At 47.1% G+C, this 23,301-nt stretch overlaps 1 protein-coding gene across 1 annotated transcript; it reads right to left on the bottom strand.

Moving 5' to 3' along the window:
* Window positions 1-931: 931 nt before the first annotated feature.
* On the bottom strand, window positions 932-15,523 carry OTUB1 (OTU deubiquitinase, ubiquitin aldehyde binding 1). Its single transcript, XM_033174766.1, has 7 exons — window positions 15,401-15,523; window positions 8,513-8,574; window positions 6,560-6,658; window positions 6,036-6,154; window positions 5,421-5,505; window positions 2,622-2,816; window positions 932-1,377 (listed from the first exon to the last, which is right to left on the bottom strand). Exons 1-7 carry the CDS (start codon window positions 15,453-15,455, stop codon window positions 1,180-1,182), a joined length of 813 nt encoding a protein of 270 aa, XP_033030657.1. The 5' UTR covers window positions 15,456-15,523; the 3' UTR covers window positions 932-1,179.
* Between the last annotated feature and the right edge of the window lie 7,778 nt (window positions 15,524-23,301).

The following is a 23,301-nucleotide window of genomic DNA, read 5'->3' as shown; positions in this document are numbered from 1 at the left end:
CAAGCACTGAGTCAGCTGCTGATGTGCCCCCCCCCCTCAAGCCCAATAGCAACAGTGGCACAGCCGCCATTCTGGGTCACGTGCCTAGCCAGGTTCCAGTTCCACCTCTCCCAGGAAAAACCTTCTCTTGGCTCAGCTCTACCAACAAACCTCACTCTCCACTTTAAAAAATAACACAGTGGATAACTGCATTCCAAGGGAAGCCAAATTCTCTGCTGATAGAAAAACTGGTGATTTAATCAAGTTCTTAATTTAAAAACAAATTTTAAAAAACCCTGCAGATTCATTCTACATTCCAAGAAAAAAAGTCGCAAGGAGTCTGGTGACAGGTTGTAGGGCAGGAAAATATGCAATGTTACAGTAAGATAGGTGGAAGGCAGGTCACTGTGGATACGCTAAACTACTGGTACCTGAATATCTGGAATATCTATCCACCCCTCCTCTACTTTCCAGGACTTTACCAGATGCTGTCTACTTATTTATTTAAAAAAAAAATATTTGCAGCCTTGAGGAGTATAATCTCTCCACTTAGGTGATTCAACATGCTGACAGCCAGAATCTGCACTGGCGCAAACAGAACCCTCACGATGATCCTTCAGAAAAACCATCACTTGCTCACTCACTTTTTAGGGGTGGGGGTTTGTATCAAAGCAAATCAATCATTGCTCACTCCATGAGGGCAGAAAAGAGGAGGAAGAGAAAGGTTCCACCCAGTGCTTTTTTCCTGGGGTGATGCAGGGGTACGCATACCCCTAAACATTTTGTGAATTTTGTACTTTTGTCCATTTACTGTATTTATTTTCCCCAATTTGAACTATAAAATGGTGATTTTCTTGAGTCAAAATGAGAGTACCCCTAAACATTTTTTTTAGAAAAAAAGCACTGGTTCCACCCCATAAAAGCCCCAGAGAGAAGCTACAGGCAAGGTAGATTGTTTCACCGGCATCCCCTTTAATAAAACACAGAAGAGTGTGAGTGTAACAACAAAAAAGAGGAAAAATATAATAATAACAAACCAAGTGAGTGAGATGGCAGCAAGAGCGATCACCATTTACAACCACAGACGATGCTGCCCGGCGGATGGGCAGGGAAACACGGGCGAGAAAGACAACGCGAGGCAGAGAGGAAAAAGAGGGGGGGCTTGGTGCACCGGCCAGACTGCCTCCCCCCGCCTCTCCTCTATTTATACAGGATGTCGTAGTGTCCCGGTCTGTACAGTAGATACACTTTGGGCTCCGAGCCCTCGGGGAAGATGTGGGGGTTGGTGGTGCCGCCCTCACCCCGGTCCATGTATTCCACCTGAATGGAGACGTTGAGGGCCTGGGCCAGCGCAATGATGTGGATGTGGTCGCTTTCCTTGCACATGGGCTCCACCTCCTGGAAAAGAGAGGAAAGGCACACAGGGATGTTTACGCCCCTCGGCAGTACCCGCTTGAGAGAGGTTAAGGCGCCTTGCAAGGCTCTGAAATCCCCACCTGAGCTGCCCTGCCCAGACTAGCCCCTCTCAGACTCCATGCACCCAAGCTATCCTGTGATCATGAGTCCTAGAAACCTAACCTTTAAGCAACCTGGAGATTTCATAGTTGCCAAGCAAGACACTAGATGCTAAGCTCTGTGCTCGATGCAGTGATCTCACAAATCTCACCCAGGTGGATAGAGAACCGCACTGAGTACATGCAGATACTGGAATCCTCACCTCAGCAAAGGCTGGATACACACGACACTAAACACCCCAACTGCTCCTGTGTTTGAATACCCAGAAGTCCATGGGTTAGCCGCCGCCACCCCTTGCTTAAAATAAGCTATCTTTGCTTGGGGGTGCTCATTCCTGCCACACTTGTGGGACTGTAGAACACTCTCTGGTTATTTAACCTGAGGGAGTTGGCACGCCTTCAGGGAGCAAGGGGGCTAGTGCTCTTTCCCCTGAGATACATACAGTGGTGCCCCGCTAGACGAATGCCTCGCTAGACGAAAAACTCGCTAGACGAAGGCATTCGTCTAGCGGAAGCCCGTCTCGCAAGCCGAATTTTTGAATGGGCTTGCCTCGCAAGACGATTTTATTTTTTTTTTGTCTAGCGAAAACCGCGGTTTGCATTGCCGCTTCGCTAGACGAAAAACCCGCTAGACGAAAATACTCGCAGAACGAATTATTTTAATCTAGCGGGGCACCATTGTATATGTTAGGGCCCACCCTATTCTTGAGGCTGCAGTTTTGTCCTGGGACCCCTCAGGGTGAAGGGCACAAAATAAACTGAATTGACTGGTGAGAACAACAGAATGAGGGAAAGAGCCTGCTTACAAGACTTGTGTGTTCTGCCACTACTGGGCCCACTCAACAGCCAGTTTTAAGCAGACTCTGCCTAGATGTTCCTCCCCTTTTCAATGTTGTTAGAACTATGATTCCCAGAAAAAAGGCAGAAATGTTTAAAAGCTTCACAGGGAAACTACAGCTATGCAAACTCGCAAATCCTGCCAGGAAAGGTCTGTATGGCCAAAGCAGAATGGCCACTTCAAGAGGAAAGGAAGGGCCAGGGGGAGTGAATGGAAAGGGTGTGGGTGGGTGTATAAATTTTGTCTCATCCTGGTCAGAGATGTCCTTCCCCTGCCTCCAAGCTCCTGACCTGCTGGCAAAACTCTTTTATGCTGCGTCCTCCCTCGATGAAGTGCTCGAAGAACTTGTTCTCGCGTTGCAGGTACCCAGAAGTGAGCAGCCGCAGGTACACAACAAGGTAATCCGAGGTGCTCTGGTCGTTGAAAGAAGTCAGCAGGTCTGAAACTGTGGTTTGCTTCTCCACTTGTTCTATCAGATCCATAAACTACAGGGATTAAAGAGAGAGAGAGGAGGAGAGAGAGGAAAGGTCAAAGAAAAGGGCCCAAAGCTGGCTGTGATGGGGAAGCAGTGGGGAAGGGCTTTAACTTGGTGGCACAGCAACAGACTCATTTATTAATATTTCAAAACTCTTTGAGCAGTGTGCCATCTAAAACAAAGTGTCAGGGAACTGCCATCGGGCAGTGGGAGGGGGATTGAGGCTCTGTCAGAATACAGAGAGCCCCAACGCCACCTGGACAGCAGTACCTCTTCCAGCGCGGGAAGCAGCAATGCCTCTAGTGGGGAGGAGAGGGAAATGGCCAGCCTGGTGGGGAAAGGGCCCCAGCACCTCGTCTCGTCAGGCTGACCAGGAGGGAGGTATGACATTTCCGTTGCCCCAATTGCACAGAGGGGTGAAACGCAAGGAGGGGACTCGGAGACTCGGGGTTCCGAAATTCTTTTGTTGGGGACGTAGCTGGAAGGGGCCACTCCCGGATTCTGCTAGTGACTGAGATGGACATGAACTTGTTTGCTCTGCACTGTAAATAGTTTGCACCAATAAAACCTGATAAAAGACAGGTCGGAGGTTTGCCTCGTTACTCGTGAGTAACCACCACATGGATCTGACACAACGTATCATTAAAACAAAACACAAACCTAAAACCAGTAAGAGAGCAATACAAAAACACACGATAGCAAGCAAAATAAGTTCAGAGGCCTCAAACACACAAAATCTTATAGGTCTGGGAAAGCCTGGGCAGAAACATACATCTTCACAAGATGTACACGGAAGGTTCCAGGTTCAAGCTGTAGCAGCACCAGGAAGGACCGGGAAAGGCTCCTGGTCTGAATACCTGGAGAGTTGCTGTCAGTCAGTGTAGACAACACAGAGCCAGAAGAACCAAGGGCTTCCTATGTTCCTCCAGGTGTCCATCTTCCCTTCAACAACATCTGGAGGGCCTGACGGTCTCCCCACCCCTGGTATCTTAGGAGGTATGGCTTGCACCAGGGTCTCCCTGGCAAAGTACTGCTTGCTGCCCCAACCAGGGGAGTGGGCCCTGTAGTGACATCGGAGCTGCGATTTACGGCAGCAACTTATCAGCCATCCAACCTTTGGATTTCCCCAGAATGCCCCACTGTAGGGGCATAAAACAGCAGACACCTGGGAGCCACCTGCTGCCAAAGACAAAGAGGATCCGGGAGGCTGGACAGGCACTTGGGAGGCCCGCGTTTGTTGCACCAATACTACTTGCACTTGGAAAGGTGCAGAAGGGGGCAAATGGAGTGGCCAATGGAGTGAAGCACCATACCAACAAAGAAAGGTTGAGGTTTGTGACTACTGAAACACAGACAGTGAAGTCCCTTTATTCCCAAATTCTGCCAATCTCAAACTATCACTCAAGTTTCCTGTCCCCACCCCTCCCATTCACAGCCTTAGCACAGGCGGGGGACTATTTTCCAGCCTGAGAGCTGCAATCCTTTCTAAACAACATTCCATGTAACGCCTGCCTGTGGTGGGCAGGGCCAGAGGCAAAAGTGGACAGAGCAACAAATATGAATACACGTAACTGGCAAGTTATGCTTTCAGCATTACACACTCAGCAATCAATCAACCAATAAATAAATAAATAAAATGGAACAAAAATGGAGCAATAATAATAATAATAATAATAATAATAATTCCAACAAATTAAAATATCACAGATTAAAAACTTCCCTAAACAGGGCTGCCTTCAGGTATTTTCTAAATGTCAGGTAGTTATTTATCTCCTTGACCTGTGATGGGAGGGCGTTCCACAGGGCGGGCGCCACTACCGAGAAGGCCCTCTGCCTGGTTCCCTGTAGCTTTGCTCCTCACAGTGAGGGAACCGTCAGAAGGCCCTCGGCGCTGGATCTCAGTGTCCGGGCTGAACGATGGGGCTGGAGACGCTCCTTCAGGTATACAGGACCGAGGCCGTTTAGGGCTTTAAAGGTCAGCACCAACACTTTGAATTGTGCTTGGAAACGTACTGGGAACCAATGTAGATCTCTCAGGACCGGTGTTATGTGGTCCCAGCGGCCACTCCCAGTCACCAGTCTAGCTGCCACATTCTGGATTAATTGCAGTTTCCGGGTCACCTTCAAAGGTAGCCCCACGTAGAGCGCATTGCAGTAGTCCAAGCGGGAGATAACTAGAGCATGCACCATTCTGGCGAGACAGTCTGCGGGCAGGTAGGGTCTCAGCCTGCGTACCAGATGGAGCTGGCAAAAAGGGGGTGGGTGTCGGGGGGGGGAGGAACTTTGGCAATCACACCTGCCATTGCATCCAGTGTGTTTTTACTATACATGATTTTGGCTTTATGCACTCCCCATAACCTAACCCCTGTGTAAGCTGAGAGTCACCTGCATTGCTTTTGTACAGTAGGCTGGTTTTACACACAAGCCCCTCTCTACCCAGGGGACAAAGGGCCATTATCAGAGTTCAAGGACATATTCCAGCCGGGGGGGGGGGAATTACAGAGGGCAAAAACTTCCAAGGAGGGTGTGAGGTGTGGCCTGAAGAGAGTCCCAAGGGCTGAGCAGAGAGGACTGGAGGGCTGCATTTGGCCTGAGGTTTCCCACCCTGGCTTACCGTGTTGTGGAAGTCCTCAATGGTGAATTCCGTGAAGCCCTGCGAAACCAACACTTCCTTGCTTTTGGCAGCCACCTCTTTGAAGCTGTGCACAGTAAAATAAACACGTACAGAATAAATAATTCTAGTAATCTTTGCACTGCAAATGCCAATGACCCAAAGTTCAGTAATGGGCTGAGAACTGCCAAGTATACTTTCATTTACAGCGCTGTCCACTACCCTGCATCCCAAGAGACCCCCTTATCCAAGATGTAGCCAGCAGGTCACTTTGGTCTGCAGAGAAGCTTCTCCTTCCAGTTCCAGAGAGGTCAGAAGACCCTTCCGCAGTAACTCAGAGCAGGACATTCCGTGTGGCTGTCCCTGTTCTGCAGAACGACATCTCTGTTGAGATGCACTCTCTGGAAACAACGGAAGACACCTTTGTTCTGACAGCTGGATGAATGTCTCTCTGTTGTGGGTGTATACTTGGTAGTGTTTTTATATTCATCTGATCTTATTTCCTGCGTTGCTTTTAAGGTTTAGCTGTTTTTACTGAGACATGTGGAAGGCGATAAATAAGTAGGAGCACCCCAGAGACACACCTCACACTCCCCCCCCCACCAATGCGTGTCCTACCGTTGGAGCTCCTTGCCATCCTCCAAGAGTGCCTCAAGATGGGAGAAGCCGAATGCCCGATAGAAACAGTTGCCATCTGGCCTCGTCTTCCGGATGAATGCATACTTCTGCAGCAGATCCTGTGCAAGGAGAATGGAGGAGGTGGGTTAGCATCCGATTGGCTTGGTGGCCTAGAGACAGAAACAGAATAAATGCCCTGTCTTCTAAAAGCAGACCTCAGGGTACTTTCCCGTCTTGAACCCCAATGACACAGGAAGCTGCCTTGTACCAAGTCACACCACTGGTACATCTAGATCAACATTGTCTACACTGACTGGCAGCAGCTCTCCAGGCAGGGAATCTCCCCCAGCCCTACCTGGAGAGGCCACTGGGGACTGAACCTGGAATTTCCTGCATGCAAAGCAGAGCACTGTCCCTGAGCGACGGCTGTTCTCCTTTCCTCAAGGAGGAAGGGCTCCACCCCATTCCTCCATTTCAGCTACCCTCCACAGCCCATGCGCTGGAATGGTTGTGGTCCTTGTTACCTTGATCTTCTGCTGGTAAACGTGGTCATCATCAGCGTATTCCTTGTACAGGACAGACAACTCCATCCTTTCTGAGACGAGAGGATTCTGGACGGCTATCTGCAGAGAAGCAGGTTGGCACATGAGAGGTGCAGAACAGGAAGGAGCACACAGAAACACATATTTTCATATGGGGGAGGTGGGCAGCTTAAAAAGGACCAGCCTTTTATTTAAAGCACCAGCTTAGTTGCCACAGGCGATCAGGAATGGTATGCAGGCAAGTGAGTGGGCTGGAAGAGGAGGATGGAGTGAATCTGCACTCAAAGTAGAAACCAAGCCCAGAAGAGGGAAGCCCTGCTCTCAGCATTCAGCATAGAAATGGAGGATTGTTTAGAAGTTCCAACAGTAAGTAAAATTTCCCTCTTGAGGTGCAGGGGCTACGTGGGGCTTCATAACCAGATGTTCTGAATTATGGTCCCAGGGGTATAAAAGCTTGCTTTTATTGCAAGTAGATACAGTTCTGTTGTTGCAGCAACCCAATTCTGTCCATGCCTCTTTGCAAAATATATTAATCAGGAAGCTGGAAACTTCCATTTAAAGCAGGGGTGTGGAGCCTCGGGCCCAGGACCTCCCTATCTGGCCCTCAGGACTGTGAGGGGGCCACACCTCCCTCACCCATGCCCTCCTCCAATGCAGCATTCTTGAATTGCGAGAATGGATCTTGCTTGCAGATGAAAACACTTGGCCAGCTAGGATCAAAATGGAGTGAGGCCTATCTTCCTGTGCTGTTTTCAGACATGTGGCCTTATTTGTTTGGTACACTAATTATTGAATTCTTGCAACACTGCTGAGGCACGGGAAAAGGTTGCAGGCCCTCCCTCCCCCCCCCCCCGCCGTCCCCCAAAGCAGACAGGCCTGCCTGGGTTCACAACACCATCTCTTAAAGGGGTCCCTCTTTTAAAAGGAAAGGATCCCAAAACGCTCCTCCCCCATGTTGGGGGGGGGGGGTTAAGGCCAAAGGCCCCAGGCCTACTTTGTCCATTGACGACGAAGTCCAGGGATGTCCTCTTCGTAGAAGCTCTGGAGCAGATTCAAAGCTCCACACAGCTTCACAAACTAGGAGCTCTAGGAGGGACCAGCGAGTCCCGAGGCGGCCAATGAAGGCTCAGCTCCCCTGGCTTGCAGCATCCAATCCCTAAAGGCAGGAGGCGGGATTTCTTCGCTGCAGCCTTTAACCCTTCATTGCCCGTGACTTGTGAGCCGGGCAGGAAAAAAAGCAGTCAGTCCTTGCTTTGAAATACGGTATTTTACGGGATTTTCAAACAATCGGGACAAAGGCGGGAAAAGCAATTAAAAACAGGATTATCCCGGCGGAAACGGGACACTTGACACCTCTGCTTTACAATTAAATGAAAATCAACTAGCTTGCCCTGACTGGAATGTGTGAAGCGGCCATCCCAGGCAACACCACAGAAAAGAATGTGATGGATCGTAAGAGCCTGGCTGCAGGATCAAGCCATCAGGGTTAGCAGCCATTATAGCCTTATCCTCCATGAATCTGTCTAGTCCTCTTTTAAAGCCGTCCAAATTGGTGGCCATTGCTACTTCTTATGAGGAGCGAATCTGAGTTTCACTCTGCTTAACGCAGAGCTTTAAGGGAGCCAGCACCGCAGAAATCAAGGAGGAATGTAGGTGCATTTGTGAACCAGCCCTTAGTTTCAAGCATGTTGTGATTACTTGGGAATCATGGGGTTAGCCACATCAGGCTGCTACCGAGCTTTCCGGAGAGATTCTAGGATGTGACAATGGAAGCAGTACAATGTTAAGTCCAGCGCATCTGTACACCGTTAAGATGGGATGGGCTGTGAATCTGAATGAATGGGTACAATTTTTGTGGTTGCTTGCTGCTCATGCAGCCGAAAACAAAGCAGGCAGGACCACGCAGGCCAACCTCTTATGTTCACGAGCGCTCACCTCCTGCTGAATTCGATCCTGCTGTGCCATTATGGCTTCATCATAGGCCAAGCAGTTCACTCCTGCGGGAGGGAAAAAGAGAGAAAGATAATAATGAAGTTGAGAAAGGTCCCTTTGCACCAGTGCAGTCTTGACAGCAATAACAATCATCTTATAGCACACACACAAAAAGATAAAACTTGCTTTTTCACAGTATGGCTCAAGACAAAAACGATGCCTAAGTTCCTAGTCCTCAGGGCTTGAAAATACAACAATGACAACAAAGTCAAAGGATCAGAAGCAAGATAGCAATTAGAGAGAGAGCTAAGCCTGTTATAATTTTCAGCTGCAATTGATTTTGACATCTCTAGAGCAGACAAGGGTCAATTAATTAATTCTTATCATTCAGCACATCTCTTCTTGTACAATACAGGGTGCTTTATGGCCCTGATCGCAACATCTCATCACACTTTAAAACCTCTGCAGGCTACAGTTTCAGAACTGCAGGAAGCACACAGCTTTAAACTGCCAAATCTAAAGCTTAGCCTCATCAAATACAAAACGGGAAAAAAGAAGACACCCTCGCAAACGAAGCTATGCCGGTTTATGTTCAAGGACATGCAATGCCATCGCACCTTCACCGCAGCTCTTGTGCCCGCAACCACGCTTCCGACACAGAGCCCCCAGGGCTGAGCAAGTGGCCCATCCCCGCCTTATTAGCATGACAAGCTGCATTGGGTACCATGTTTTTGCAACAACAGACGCTGACGCTGCCTCCCTTTTACAGCCAGGCTCCAGCGGGGTATCCATTTGAAAAGGCAGAGAGAGAGAGAGGGGCCCAGTTGCTGCAGAAACCCAAGCAGCCGCCCACCACTACCCACCCCCAAAAAGGAAAATAGTAACACCGCAGCCTGCTGTGCGGAAGTTTTTATCTGCTTTGCAAGACAGGCAGTGCAGGTTCTCAGCTGCTTCCTTCAACAGCATCAATTGCTCACAGCAGCTGCCAACGCTGCAGAAAAATCAGGAAACCTGATCTGGGCCCGTTCCATATCATACATCATCCAAAGAGGTGTCCCAGCTCCCAGCCTGTTAGGATGCTACCGCAGTGAGGCTGGGATACACAACTGCAACTCTTTCTCATGCAGTTGGTTTTGCAGGCTTCACCTCCCTGCCTACCCCCCCCCCAAAAAAAACCTCTTCCCTCCCAGGTCACAGAAAGGTAGTGGAATTGGACACAATCTACTCCAGACTTCCTCCCAAAACTGGATCAGCCAACATTCAAGCCAGATTTTCTTGGCAAAAGATGAGTTAACAAATCCTCAAAGGGCAGGAGCTACGTTCGGGACTTGTTTAAGAAAGGGGGGGGGGACACACAATGTATATTACGGTGCAATCTGGGTCAAATGGTCGACACGCATCTCCGAAGGGGCGAGTGTGATTTCAAGAGAGCAGCAAGGAAGATTCTCTCACCATGACAGAGGAGGCCTGGATTCTAAAGGGAAGCTGACTTGGCACAGATTGTTCATTAGGCAGGGATCCTATCCCCCTGCATCCCTTACCGGTTCCCCAACATGACAATGCACAAATATTATTTTTTTCATACTGCACAGGAATTCAACATATGCATACTGGGCAGCACTGCCTAAGAGGGACTGTACACACTAAGTGAAAGTACAGTGGTACCCCGCAAGACGAATGCCTCGCACAACGAAAAACTCGCAAAACGAAAGGGTTTTGCGAGTTTTTAGTTGACTCGCGAGACGAATTTGTCTATGGCTCTTTTTCGCAAGACGAATTCGTCTGGCGAGGTACCACTGTAAGCCGGCACCGGAGCCGTGCGGCGCCATGTTTTAAAGCTGCAGCGACCGAACAGCAGCGCTGCTGTTTGCTTGCTGCAGCCTTAAAACGCGGCACCGCGCGGCTCCGGTGCCGGTGGGGGGGCGGCGTCGGATCGCGCCCGCCATCTTGGATGGGCGGGCGCGATCCGACGCCGCCTCTCCCCACCGGCACCGGCACCGGAGCCGCGAAGCGCCGCGTTTTAAGGCTGCAGCAAGCAAACAGCAGCGCTGCTGTTCGCTCGCTGCAGCTTTAAAACACGGCGCCACACGGCTCCGGTGCCGGTCGGAAGGGGCCCCCGGACTTTTTTCCCCATAGGAATGCATTAATTAAATTTTAATGCGTTCCTATGGGAAACGGTGCCTCGCAAGACGAAATTTCCGCAAGACGAAAAGTCTTGCGGAACGAATTAATTTCATCTTGCAAGGCAGCACTGTATACAGAAATCTCAAAGTGTCGCCGATGAGGCAGTATCTCAACTGGGAAAGGGATATTTCCAACCCGGTGTCAAGAGGAGTAATTGTTTCTTTAAAATAGCAAAGGAGAAGTTTGTGAAGAAGGATGATTAGAAGAGGAACAAAGTATGTATATGGACAGAAGGGGATCAGCTTTGTTTGGGGCTCTTAAGTGGAGCTGTCCCCTGGATCATTTTGGGAGAAAGGCAGAAGGAGAGTTTAAAGCAGGACTGGCTAAGCCACCAGATGTTGTCAGAACTCCAGCTCCCTTCATCCCTGACCATCAACCATGTTGACAGGGGGAGAAGAAGTCTAACAACATCTGGAAAGCCACAAGTCCCCCCACCCCGTCTTACTTCAGAAGAGGGGCAGTTGTGGGTTTAATCCCTAAAGTTTGGGTATGCAAGATCCATGGAGCAGTGTGTGAAGTGGGAGATCAAATGAATGAATGTTTGGGGTGGGTATTTTCATGGTGTGTGTGCATGGAGGAGGAAGGCTGCAAGCACAAGTGAGGCAGGAACTGGGGAGGTAAATCTTATGGAGAAGTTGTTCAGTGGAATGTTTATTTTACCCTAGCTCAGGCATGTCCAAAGTCCATTCAATCCTTTAAAAAGCTCAACAATTTTGGTTGGCCCTCACGCATGTTCACTTCATCAAATCTGACCCTCTTTGAAAAAAAGTTTGGGCACCCCTACCCTAGCTGGTGCTAAAGAAGGCAGTTTTTCTCCTGGAAAGGAGCTAACATGTGTGGCTGGGTGTATGTGTGAAATTCTACCCCTACATTTCTGCCTGTGTTAGGCTGCTGTTGAAAGATCAGTGGAGATGGGAAGAGACAAACTGCAATACTATTGGACCAAAAGTGAATTTTACCATCCATAAAGATCTCTTGTTAAAACACATCTCTGCCCATTTCCCCTTACTACTTCATATGCTGATTACTCCCTTCCTGAACATATATTAGATCTCCCATCATATCTCCTCTCAAAACTCAGAATTCTATTAAACCTTTGGTTTAATGCCATAATCTTCATTCCCAATTCTGATTCCGCTTAAGAACATATAAGTGCATTTGCTCCTATTTCATTCCACACTACGTTCCTCTCTCCTTCCCCATTAACAGATTACAATGTAGACCTGTATTTTGTTTACCAAAAGAAAATGTATTGCACCATGCTCAAATAGGTAACATAAGGCTTTTGGTGTTAGTCTCCATTCTTCTTCTTCTTCTTCTTCTTCTTATTATTATTATTATTATTATTATTATTATTATTATTATTATTATTAAGGTCCAGTTGCACCCTTACTGTTTAGAATGATTTTATTAAAAGAGCAGGAACTTTCAGATATGATTACTTATTACCGTATTTTTCGCTCCATAAGACGCACTTTTTTCCCTCCTAAAAAGTAAGGGGAAATCTCTGTGCGTCTTATGGAGCGAATGCATGGTCCCTGGAACTGAATTGCCCGGGGGCCAAAAGAAGATCGATCTTTTTCTTTTACAAAGAGAGAAGGGAGTGTTGAAAGGCTGCCGCTTTACAGCTGATCAGCAAGAAATCGGGGAGAGATAAGGTAGCTGGATAAGGTAGATTTCATTTTCTTGGGTTCCATGATCACTGCAGATGGTGACAGCAGTCACGAAATTAGAAGATGCCTGCTTCTTGGGAGAAAAGCAATGACAAACCTAGAAAGCATCTTAAAAAGCAAATACATCACCCTGCCGACAAAGGTCCTTATAGTTAAAGCTATGGTTTTCCCAGTAGTAATGTACGGAAGTGAGAGCTGGACCATCAAAAAGGCTGATCACCGAAGAATTGATGCTTTTGAATTATGGTGCTGGAGGAGACTCCCATGGACTGCAAAAAGATCAAACCTATCCATTCTTAAAGAAATCAGCCCTGAGTGCTCACTAGGACAGATCCTGAAGTTGAGGCTCCAGTACTTTGGCCACCTCATGAGAAGGGAAGACTCCCTGGAAAAGACCCTGATGTTGGGAAAGATGGAGGGCACAAGGAGAAGGGGACGAAAGAGGATGAGATGGTTGGACAGTGTTCTCGAAGCGACTGGCATGAGTTTGGCCAAACTGCGAGAGGCAGTGAAGGATAGGCGTGCCTGGCGTGCTCTGGTCCATGGGGTCACGAAGAGTCAGACACGACTGAATGACTGAACAACAACAAAGGTAGCTGGCTCCCTTTCTGTAGAGGAGGCTGTTGGTTTCCCCAGGGACATGTGACTGGCTGATTAGATTATCTGTCTGGAAACTGTAGAAAGGGCTTTGAGCTGATCCTTTTGCAAATGAAGCTATTCTTTGCAAAATCAGCAGCACAACTTTGAGCTGATCCTTTTGCAAATGGGTCTTTTCTCCTTTGCAAAAGCAGCAGCACAACTTTGAGCTGCTCCTTTTGTAAATGGGGCTTTTCTTCTTCCAAAAGAAGATGCACAACTGTGAACAGATCCTCAAAAAGGAGGGCTTTCCCCCTTTCCTCCTCAAAAAACTAAGTGCGTCTTATGGTCAGGTGCGTCTTGTGGAGCGAAAAATATGGTATGTGAAAAGCTGGAATTCTCAATCAGCATCTCATGAAACACGCAAGTTGTTATGTTCCTTCAATTTTAAGGGGTAACAATCTTTTTTAAGATGTGTAAATGTTAGAATGAGGGACAGGAAGTGTCCTGTGTGGCAACTTAAAGATGAGCAGGTTTACTGTGGCATAAATTTTTGAGGCACTTCACTGGACGCATAAAGTGGGCTCAAGTTTATGAACACTTCCCCAACAATAAATACATTCACCTTTAAGGTGCCACTAGGATCTTATCAGCAAGTTTGATCCTATTCTTTTTGGACTCAGCCCAAACCAGGATTCTCTCACTACCTACCCTAAATAAGCAAAGCAAGAAACATTAATTATCACGCAGCTCCTACGGTTAGGAATGGTCCTCACATACACATCTTTAGCTTTGCACAGAATATTACAGGCAATGCGTCGTGCTTTTCGTTGCCTTTTGATCCCAGTTTCGCATTCATTCATCATGCATACCAATCTGCCAAATGAAGATACGATTTCATGTGTTTAATAAATTGGCCTTCTGCTGTGGCATCTGCCACAATAAATCCAGTTAATAGTTGATGTACTATGTTGGTGTTGCTAAAATTGACATGGCTGCTCCTCTATAATCGGTCACTCTAGCAAACATCAAAGGAAGTCCCTGCTTCTTCAATTATTTTTACAACTGCATGCTTGCACCTGTTTACTAAGAAAGCAGTCTCAAGTAAGTGTCTTTAGGACTGCGGTCTCAACGTGTACGTTAGGCGTAGGAGGGCTGTGGCCCTGCATAAGTCCCGGACAACAACTCGCCTCATTTCCAACTCATTTGCCATGCTTGCCAATAGGGTTTCTCAGCCCTAATTGAAGCCACAAGCAATACTTGGAACATACAAAGTTCCCTTATACTGAGTCGACCCTTTGGTCTAAATAGCTCAGTATTGTCTACAATGACAGGCAGGTTTCAGGAAGGAATCTCTCCCGGCCCCACCTGAAGAGACTGGGAGTTGGATCTGGGATTTCTGCATGCAATGCAGCGGGCGCACTTACACTTGCTTCCTCAAAATTAACCTCCCCTTCCTTCAACAGGGTGGGTGGGTGTGACCATTAGGGAACTGTGCACATAAGTGCAACCCTTTTTATCTATTTTGATTCATTCCAACAGGTACGTTGATGGCACGCTAACAGTAATAATTGTTCTAGATTCAGGTAGGTAGCCATGTTGGTCTGACGCTGTCAAAATATATAAAAAAATAGTCCAGTTGCACCTTTGAGCTTATACCAAGAACAAACTTAGTTGGTCTCTAAGGTGCTACTGGACAATTTTTTTTATTTTTTTAATATAGTAATAATTGTTGTTAGGTAAAAGCAGAGATAGGCTTGAGCAGCTCATTCAGTAGCGCATGAGACCCTTAATCTCAGGGTCGTGGGTTCGAACCCCACTTTGGGCAAAATATTCTTTAATTGCCGGGAGTTGGGCTGGATGACCCTCGTGGCCCCTTCCGACTTTACAATTCTGTACATTTAAGGATTGAGGAATTCTGCGTGGGGAGATGATAATAATAAAGCCCTTAAGAGCAGAAATGCTCCCTTTCCCTGGGGGCCAGAGGAGCGTTTCTATGGAACCCCATGTGGGAGAGAGAAGCCTGGCCTTGGACGATCTGCCTCCCCCGTCCTGCTCAGAGGTTGGGGGGGGGAGAGAGAGAGAGAGAGAGAGAGAGAGAGAGAGAGAGAAGGGGCGGGGCCAGAGAGGACGGAGGGGCCGCCATTGCCATGGAGACAGGAGGCGGAAGGATGGGGTCCACTCAGCAGCGACGGCGGCGCACGGGCGCCGTTGCCCAAGAGACCGCGAGGCCTCCTCGGGAGGAGGGGGCGGAGGGGGCGGCCAAGCGAGTTTCTGCTCTGGGCCACACACGGAGGGAAGGAGGTGCTGCTGCTACTGCTGCTGCTGGAATGAAAGAGCTTCTCCCTCAGAGGCTGGAAGCGACGCTGCCACGGAGGAAAAGGAAGCCGCGCCTGCGCACTCCCCGTCCTGCCGGCGGCGACCCCGAGGGAGGCTTCCCCGCCCCGCCCGCCATTACCGTCCGTGTCCCCGCCGAGGGGCTCCGGCTGCTGTTGAGGCTCCTCCGCCGCCATCTTCGCGCTTCCAACCCCGCAGAGAAGCGCTTCCGGGTTGCTTTCGGGGGACACCGGAAGCACTTCTCTCTCTCTCTCTCTCTCTCTCTCTCTCTCTCTCTCTCCTAGCAACCGCTACCCGTTCCTCACATCCATGGACACACGCTAATTGGGAAGCTCCGCCTTCTCTCAGATTCACCCATCTTATCTTCTTCTTCCCCAGCTAGGAAATTAAAACAAAAAACTCACGCTGCTGCTGTGACGTCATCACAACAACCCGCAGCACGTGCGCCCGGCTATGACGTCACCCGCGTGGCCGCGACTCCTCCTTCTCCCCGCGTGGATGGATCGCAAAATGACTTCACGAAGCATCGCTGTTTCTCTTTCTCTTTTTCTTTTTTTTAAACGACAAATCAATATGCACAGCTGTGTTTATCGATTAGTTAAAAAGGTGGGGTAGGAAATAACGGGTTGTAGTCAATGTTTGTCCTGCTGGGAGTAGACTCCTTTGGGAATAATGGGCATGGCTACTTTCCAGTGAAAACCGCCTGGAATAATAGAACTGTAGAGTTGGAAAGGGACCACGAGGGCCATCTAGTCCAACCCTCTGCAATGCAGGAATCTTGCCCAAGGGGGGGGGGCTCAAACCCATTACCTGGAGATGAGTCTTATGAATAGTGTGGTAACTATAAGCCAAGGTTTCAGGTTCCATCCCTGTATGGGTACAGTTGCATATTCCTGCATTTCAGGAGGACAGACTAGATTATCCTCAGGTTCCCTTCCAACTCTGCAATTCTATTATTCTATGACTGGTTATACCAACTGAGCTGTCCCAGGTGTGGCCCTACCTTGTTGTTGTTGTTCAGTCGTTCAGTCGTGTCCGACTCTTCGTGACCCCATGGACCAGAGCACGCCAGGCACGCCTATCCTTCACTGCCTCAACTTCAGGATCTGTCCTTCTAGTGAGCACTCAGGGCTGATTTCTTTGAGAATGGATAGGTTTGATCTTCTTGCAGTCCATGGGACTCTCAAGAGTCTCCTCCAGCACCATAATTCAAAAGCATCCATTCTTTGGCGATCAGCCTTCTTTATGGTCCAGCTCTCACTTCCGTACATTACTACTGGGAAAACCATAGCTTTAACTATATGGACCTTTGTCGGCAAGGTGGTGTACCTTAGGCCTGTTTATTTCAATGAGTCTACTCTGCATATAATTTAGTTAGATAAAACTCGATACTTTTGTAATAGGGTTGCGGAAACTCTTTCAGCCCAAGGACCATATTCCCTTTGGGACAACTTTATGAGGCCACAAGGCAGTGGTTTAGGGCCAGAGACAAAAGTGAGTGAAGCAGCAAGTGTAAATTTTAGCATTGCGAAAGTAGGCTACTTTCTACACACACATTCTGTCCTCTATCCAGGGAAGCAAGAGACATGATCAGAACTCAATGACACATTTCAGCAGGCAAAACTTTTCAAGGACGGTGCATGCAGAGCAGGGCCAGTGACGGGTGTGGCTAGGGAGAGTTCTGAGGGCCTGCTAGAGAGGCCTGGAGGGCCACATTTGGCCCACAGCTCTGAGGTTCACCACCCCACGTCATAGGGGCCAGCTGTCTCCCACCACCAAATAGCTCTGTCACAAGGAAGCATGCAAAAATATTATTTCATGTTGGAGTTTGGTGAACCCAAACAACTTACACATTGTTTTCCAAGGTTTTTCTTTCCCCCACTCCCCCCAAAATGATTCTTTTACTCTCAGCATCATTTATAATTTGAGTCTCATCCTGCCAACACAATTCCTAATGCCTGGCCATGTTCAGGGTGAAATGAGTCCTTGCACCTGTTACCTTTTCACACTCCGACTTTCAATGTGTTATATGTTAGTACCAATTTATAGTATACATTTACCCCTGTTTTTATTTTGCGATCTGATTCATGTGTATCATATACTATCCTGATAATTCAGCAAATACTGGTGTATGAAGATAGAAGGTAGCACTCATTTCTCTCCACGCAGCAAAGAAATAAAAAGCTTTTCATCTTAAGTATACCTAAAAGCCTGGAGAGGTTTCAAATCTTTTTATTACAAAATTATAATAATGAAATAACAGTGAAACCTAATGAGAAACACAGGAGAATCATTTTGTACAGCAGAAGTTATATACATATTCAGTGCCCCAACTGAATCCTTCTAACAAGGAAGTGTTTGCCTTATGAACATTCTTTAGCACTGAAAGCTTCAAGGTTTGCAAAAAGAAGAATAATGCAGAGGAGGAGGAGGAGACCAGAGCAACCTTGCTAGTGATGAGCAAAATGCAGTTCATATAGGTGCTTGTGAATGTGTCTGGAATTCCATACGGCAGGTCGCTGCGGCTCTTAATTTATCCAAAGAGATGTTTGCTTCATGGATGCACCAGAATCCTAGTAACAGAACTATTAAAAAGAAAGAGGAGAAAATAGTTTAGCAGAAAGAAAACACAGCAGATCTTTTAAAAAACACACACACACAAAACAAAACTGCACATTGAGATCAAAGGCATATGCCTCACAGTGACCCTTTTGAGAAGGCGAAACTATAGTAGGACTAGTCTTCCTCTCTTGTTTTAGTTAATCTTACTTCTCTCATAGCATTTTAGGTTCTAAGAAGGTTCACTTAACATGAAATCTACCACCACAGGATACAACATGACCATTTCAATGCCCGTAAAAAGCAAAAGCAGCAGCAACAGCAGGTTAGCACCTTCAGTTGACCTGTTTAGCGAACGTTCATCCTGATTTGCTTACACAAAGCTTATTCTGAAGTTAGATTATATCCAGTCTTTATTGAGCATTTGCTCCAATTTTTGGGAAGAATAAAGGGCAACAAGTATTCCTCCTGCATCTGTCCTTATTTGCTTGCACGGTGGTCAGACATCTTCCCATTAATCATTTATTCTTCCTACACTTTCCAGTACATTTCACTGTCACTTTCCTAACCACAAAACATCCATTTCTTTCCTACTTTTTAAGCGGGATTGTGGAGCTGGAGCGACTTATGTGCTTTAATTACACAAACCTAACTTTCTCAATGTCTGCTTGAATTCCTTCCACACAATGCCGACCATCTAGAGGCAGCCAAATTCGTGGAGAAAGGCATATTTACGACCCATGGCATCTAAATGGAACTTCCATGTACAAGTGAAATGTACCTGTGAACAGCTACTGCTAAGGCAAATGCCATGGAGGGGCTTTCACAGTAGGAAATAGGAGATCATAGAAAAGGAGGAGGTGCTCACAAACATGGTTATGGAAACTCCCAGTTTTAAAACAATACATCCAAATATAAGACACTTGAGTACGGGCAGAGGTTAAAAAGACGTGTCCAAATTCCTAGCTGACCCACAGGTCACAGCACATAGCTGTCATAGAATCATATTTGTAGAGTTGGAAGGGATCCTGAGGATCATCTAGTCCAGGGGTCAGCAAACTTTTTCAGTAGGGGGCCGGGTCCACTGTCCTTCAGACCTTGTGGGGGGGGCAGACTATATTTGGGGAAAAAATATGAACGAATTCCTATGCCCCACAAATAACCCAGAGATGCATTTTAATTAAAAGGACACATTCTACTCATGTAAAAACACCAGGCAGGCCCCACAAATAACCCAGAGATTCAATTTAAATAAAAGGACACATTCTACACACTGATTCTCGGACCGTATTTAGAAGGTGATTGGGCCACATCTGGCCCCCGGGCCTTAGTTTGGGGACCCCTGATCTAGTCCAACCCCCTACAATGCAGGACTATGCAACTGTCCTTGGCGTTAACTGACTTAGCTCTCCAGTCATGATTCTCGCAGTTGCTTGTTTCAGTATTATTCATCATTCGCAGCTTGGCCTTTGATTTAGTGATGCTACTTCATAAAGAATGGCCAAGTCAATTACAATTCATCCCAACCTCTCACCCCTTTCAATAATTTGACACACAACATCGAGTTCTATGGGAGATAACTTACACATCTTCTCATTACCTGCCATTTTGCAAAAAAAGCCCCATATTTATTCCACAAGACAGATAAGGAAGCTCATTTATTTTATTTTATTTTTTAAAAATGGATTTTAACAACGTTCCAATCTGCGTTAATTGGTTTTTGCAACAGATCGGCACCATCATTAGCACTGATTAATCTGCTCGTTCACAGCTATCTCGAAGCCCAACAGAATGTTGTTTCCCATATTAACCGGGAGGTCAGATGAGATTAATGCAGGGTTACCTGCAATTAGTAAACATTTATTCAGATTGTAAAAGGTAAAAGCTTGACAACCCACCCACCCCCTCCCCAGGCACTCTATGTACTAATTGGTCGTTTTATGATTACTTTGAAGCAACACTTGGATGGAAACAGAAGCCAAATTAAAATAAGACATATGAATACAGCATTTAAGTGCCGTTAAGGTCAAATACTGATTTACCTGCATTAGCTCATGCAGATTTATTTATTTTTAAAGATCCTGCCAGTTTAGTACTGTAGAGCAGCAAAAGTGAAACCAGATGATAATTATGTAGCAGGAAAATTCTTTAGAAGGACAGTTGGGAGAAACTTGACATTTCCAGACAAAGATCAATACAGCAATTACTCGACGGTTGCGGAGCAATTTAAAATGGAGAAAAGTCAAAGTATTTGTTTACAGCAGCAAAAGAAGTGTACGAAGGCATCTGAGAAATGAAAAGATCTAAAGGGAATGGACTACCAGAAATAAAAGAATAGAGTCCTGTCTTCAAAAGCACAAATTTCCAATAGAAACTTGTATATGGCTTCAGATTAGCTGAGACGGGGTGGGGAATCTGCAGCCATAGGCCCCTGGCTATGCCCACTAAGCCTCTCCATTGCGTCCCACAAGGCCATTTTGCCCAAGCCACGCCCACCTGTGGCGCAGGTAATAGCGCAGCTGGACCAGAAGTGGGGAAGCAAAGCTCCATGAATTGTGTATGTGTGTGTAAGCACACAGTGATCAACTAATTTTCAAGGCTTGCAAAGCGGTCTGTCATGGTAACAAACGTAATGAATTGATTTGACAATTGTTCCAGGTCGCATCCACACCATACATTTAAAAGCACATGGGCTTCCTTCCTACTCCAAGAAAACTGGGAACTGTCATTTACCCCTCACAAAGCTACAATTCCCAGCACCCTTAACAAACTACAGTTCCCATTCTTCGAGGGGTAAGCTACAGCGCTTATAATTCTTTGAAGGAAAGGATGTACTTTAAAGGTATGGCACATGCGCAACCTCAGGAGACGTAAAAACATACCTCTGGTGTTTCAGAGGGGGAAAGGGTTGTTTTCTCGTGAACCTCAGCCTTCCTCGCTTCTATTCCACACTGTTGAGGACAGGAGGGTGTCCCCCCCCCCCTTGCTTGTATTCGTTTAGCTCCGCAACAGTCTGTCCAACACAGATTTAAAAGCCAGAACTGTTTGTTCTTTTGGGTTAAATATATATTAGAAAAACAACAGCACACAGTTGTCTGACAGTATGTCACCAACAGTTCAAAACATACTTTGGCTCTTGCAATGTGGGAGATGCAGGCTGTGGATAAAGGACACATTCATTTCTCCTCAAGAGTTGGCCTCTAAGGGAGGAAACTGACCCAAAGAGGATGAGAATGGAGTAGTTTAATTTGCTTACTTACTGAATTGCTCCATTTATATCCCACCTTCCCTCCAAGGTGGCCTGCTCTCCATATTTCCCTCACAACAACCCCACGAGGTTGAGGCTAGGCTGAGAGACAGATGCTGTCCCAACGTTACCCAGTGAGCATCAAGGTTGAGTGGGGATTTGAATATGGGTCTCCCAAATCCTAGTCCAACAGCCTAACGGGAACTTTTTCGAACCAAGGGGCCATGTCTAGGGCTGTGCAATAAATCGTCATACAGTCAAACCTCAGTTCCCAAATGCCTCCGTTATCGTATGTTTCGGCTCCTGAATGCTGAAAACCTGGAAGTAAATGCTACGGTTTTTGAACGTTTTTCACAACCCAAACGTCTGAGGCGGCTTCCGCTTGAGTGCAAGAAGCTCTTCCAACCAATCAGAAGCTGCGGCTCGGTTGTCAAACATTTCATAAGTCGAATGGTCTTGCAGAACAGATTACAACCGAGGTTTGGCTGTACCGTTGAATACCTTGAGTAAAGGTAAAGGTAAAGGGACCCCTGACCATTAGGTCCACATGTGTCTGACTCTAGGGTTGCGGCGCTCATCTCGCTCTATAGGCCGAGGGAGCCGGCGTTTGTCCGCAGACAGCTTCCGGGTCATGTGGCCAGCATGACAAAGCCACTTCTGGCGAAACCAGAGCGGCGCACAGAAATGCCGGTTACCTTCCCACCAGAGCGGTACCTATTTATCTGCTTGCACTTTGACGTGCTTTCGAACTGCTAGGTGGGCAGGAGCTGGTACCTTGATTACCGGTATTGAAATAAGATTGTGAAGTGTTTCAAAAAGGCAATATACCTGTGAGCAAAAGGTGGACACTTAACAGCTTCCCAGGGGTAAGGTCAGCTGAACCCATACTTTAGTTACTTTACAGATAATTTGCAAGCCCTGTGTCCCCAGCTTTGTTTGCTCTCTCCCTCCTTCCTCCTAAGAAATGAAGATAAGCCCTCACACAAACCAGCAAAATCTTTCAGCTTCACTTTTCTACTTAGAGCTCAGCTATTTATGCAGAGTCTGCTAACAATCCAGGAGGAACCCCTCAGGACTGGACTTCTTTCTTTTTTTCTTTTAGAAAAAAAAGAGGCAGAATAGTTTTTGTTTTTATTTTCTGGTAGTGTTTATGATGTTGTTGTTCAGTCGTTCAGTCGTGTCCGACTCTTCGTGACCCATGGACCAGACAGAGCACGCCAGGCACCCCTATCCTTCACTGCCTCTCGCAGTTTGGCCAAACTCATGTTGGTAGCTTCGAGAACACTGTCCAATCATCTCATCCTCTCCCCTCCATCTTTCCCAACATCAGGGTCTTTTCTAGGGAGTCTTCTCTTCTCATGAGGTGGCCAAAGTACTGGAGCCTCAACTTCAGGATCTGTATTGTCCCCTAAATAGCTTTCCTCCATATAAAAAGGAAGGTTATTTTATTTAAAGGAGACTGTCTTTTTGCTTTCCCTTCCTCCCTTTGATAAAAAGGAGAGCTTGGTGGGACGAGGACGGAATGGAGGGGAGAAGATTTAGCTGGCTGCCTGATGCTGAAATGGGAGGTTGGGTACTATGTGAGAAAGATGGGGAGGGTGTTTGTCGGTAAGCAGTGCAAGCAGATGCGTGTCTACTCACAAGCAAGCCCTACTGAATTCCATGAGGCTTGCTCCCAGGAAAGCAGAAGTAAGTTTAGTTGAACTCACTGGGGCTTATGCACGCACAGATTCCACTTAGACCTCCGAGTCAGGAAGCAGATGCAACTTGACTAGTAAATCACTTAAATTAGTTGAAAATATATTAAATATGAATGTTTATTGAATGTCTTTATGGTAGCAACAACCCACCCAGGATGGTCTCACGACCCAGCTATGGGTTGAAGACCCGTGATCTCTACTGATTGGCAGGCAGGGCATAAAATAGCGAGTCTTCCGCAGTTCCACCTGGAGAGGCTGGGGACTGATCCTGCCACCCGGGACCTTCTGCATGCAAAGCAGATGCCCTGCCCCTGAGCTATGACCCTTTGCCCTTACCCATACTTGGGAGGCTGGGAGAAGGGAAGACTTACCAAAGGACTGGGTGAAGACTCAGCCATGGCATGGCAGGCCTACAAGGGCTTCCTCAGTCGGAAGCAGTCTACTTTGGACGAGATGGGCCTGCCCTTATAGAAGCCAATGGGTTCACGTCTCTTGGGCAGGGTGTGGTACAATCCC

This window comes from Lacerta agilis, chromosome 17 (assembly GCF_009819535.1).
Source record: "Lacerta agilis isolate rLacAgi1 chromosome 17, rLacAgi1.pri, whole genome shotgun sequence".
NCBI lineage: Eukaryota > Metazoa > Chordata > Lepidosauria > Squamata > Lacertidae > Lacerta > Lacerta agilis.
The sequence above is the reverse complement of the archived record's forward strand: the minus strand, read 5'-3'. Positions and strand labels throughout refer to the sequence as shown.

What these genes read in the sequence shown, in the direction of transcription:
- OTUB1 (XM_033174766.1), bottom strand. Translation starts at nt 15,455, where the DNA reads ATGGCGGCGGAGGAGCCTCAACAGCAGCCGGAGCCCCTCGGCGGGGAC. An exon ending in CCTCGGCGGGGACACGGACG is followed by an intron (nt 8,575 to 15,400) that starts GTAATGGCGGGC and finishes TCCCTCCCGCAG; the next exon opens with GAGTGAACTGCTTGGCCTAT. An exon ending in TTTACCAGCAGAAGATCAAG is followed by an intron (nt 6,155 to 6,559) that starts GTAACAAGGACC and finishes CTCCTTGCACAG; the next exon opens with GATCTGCTGCAGAAGTATGC.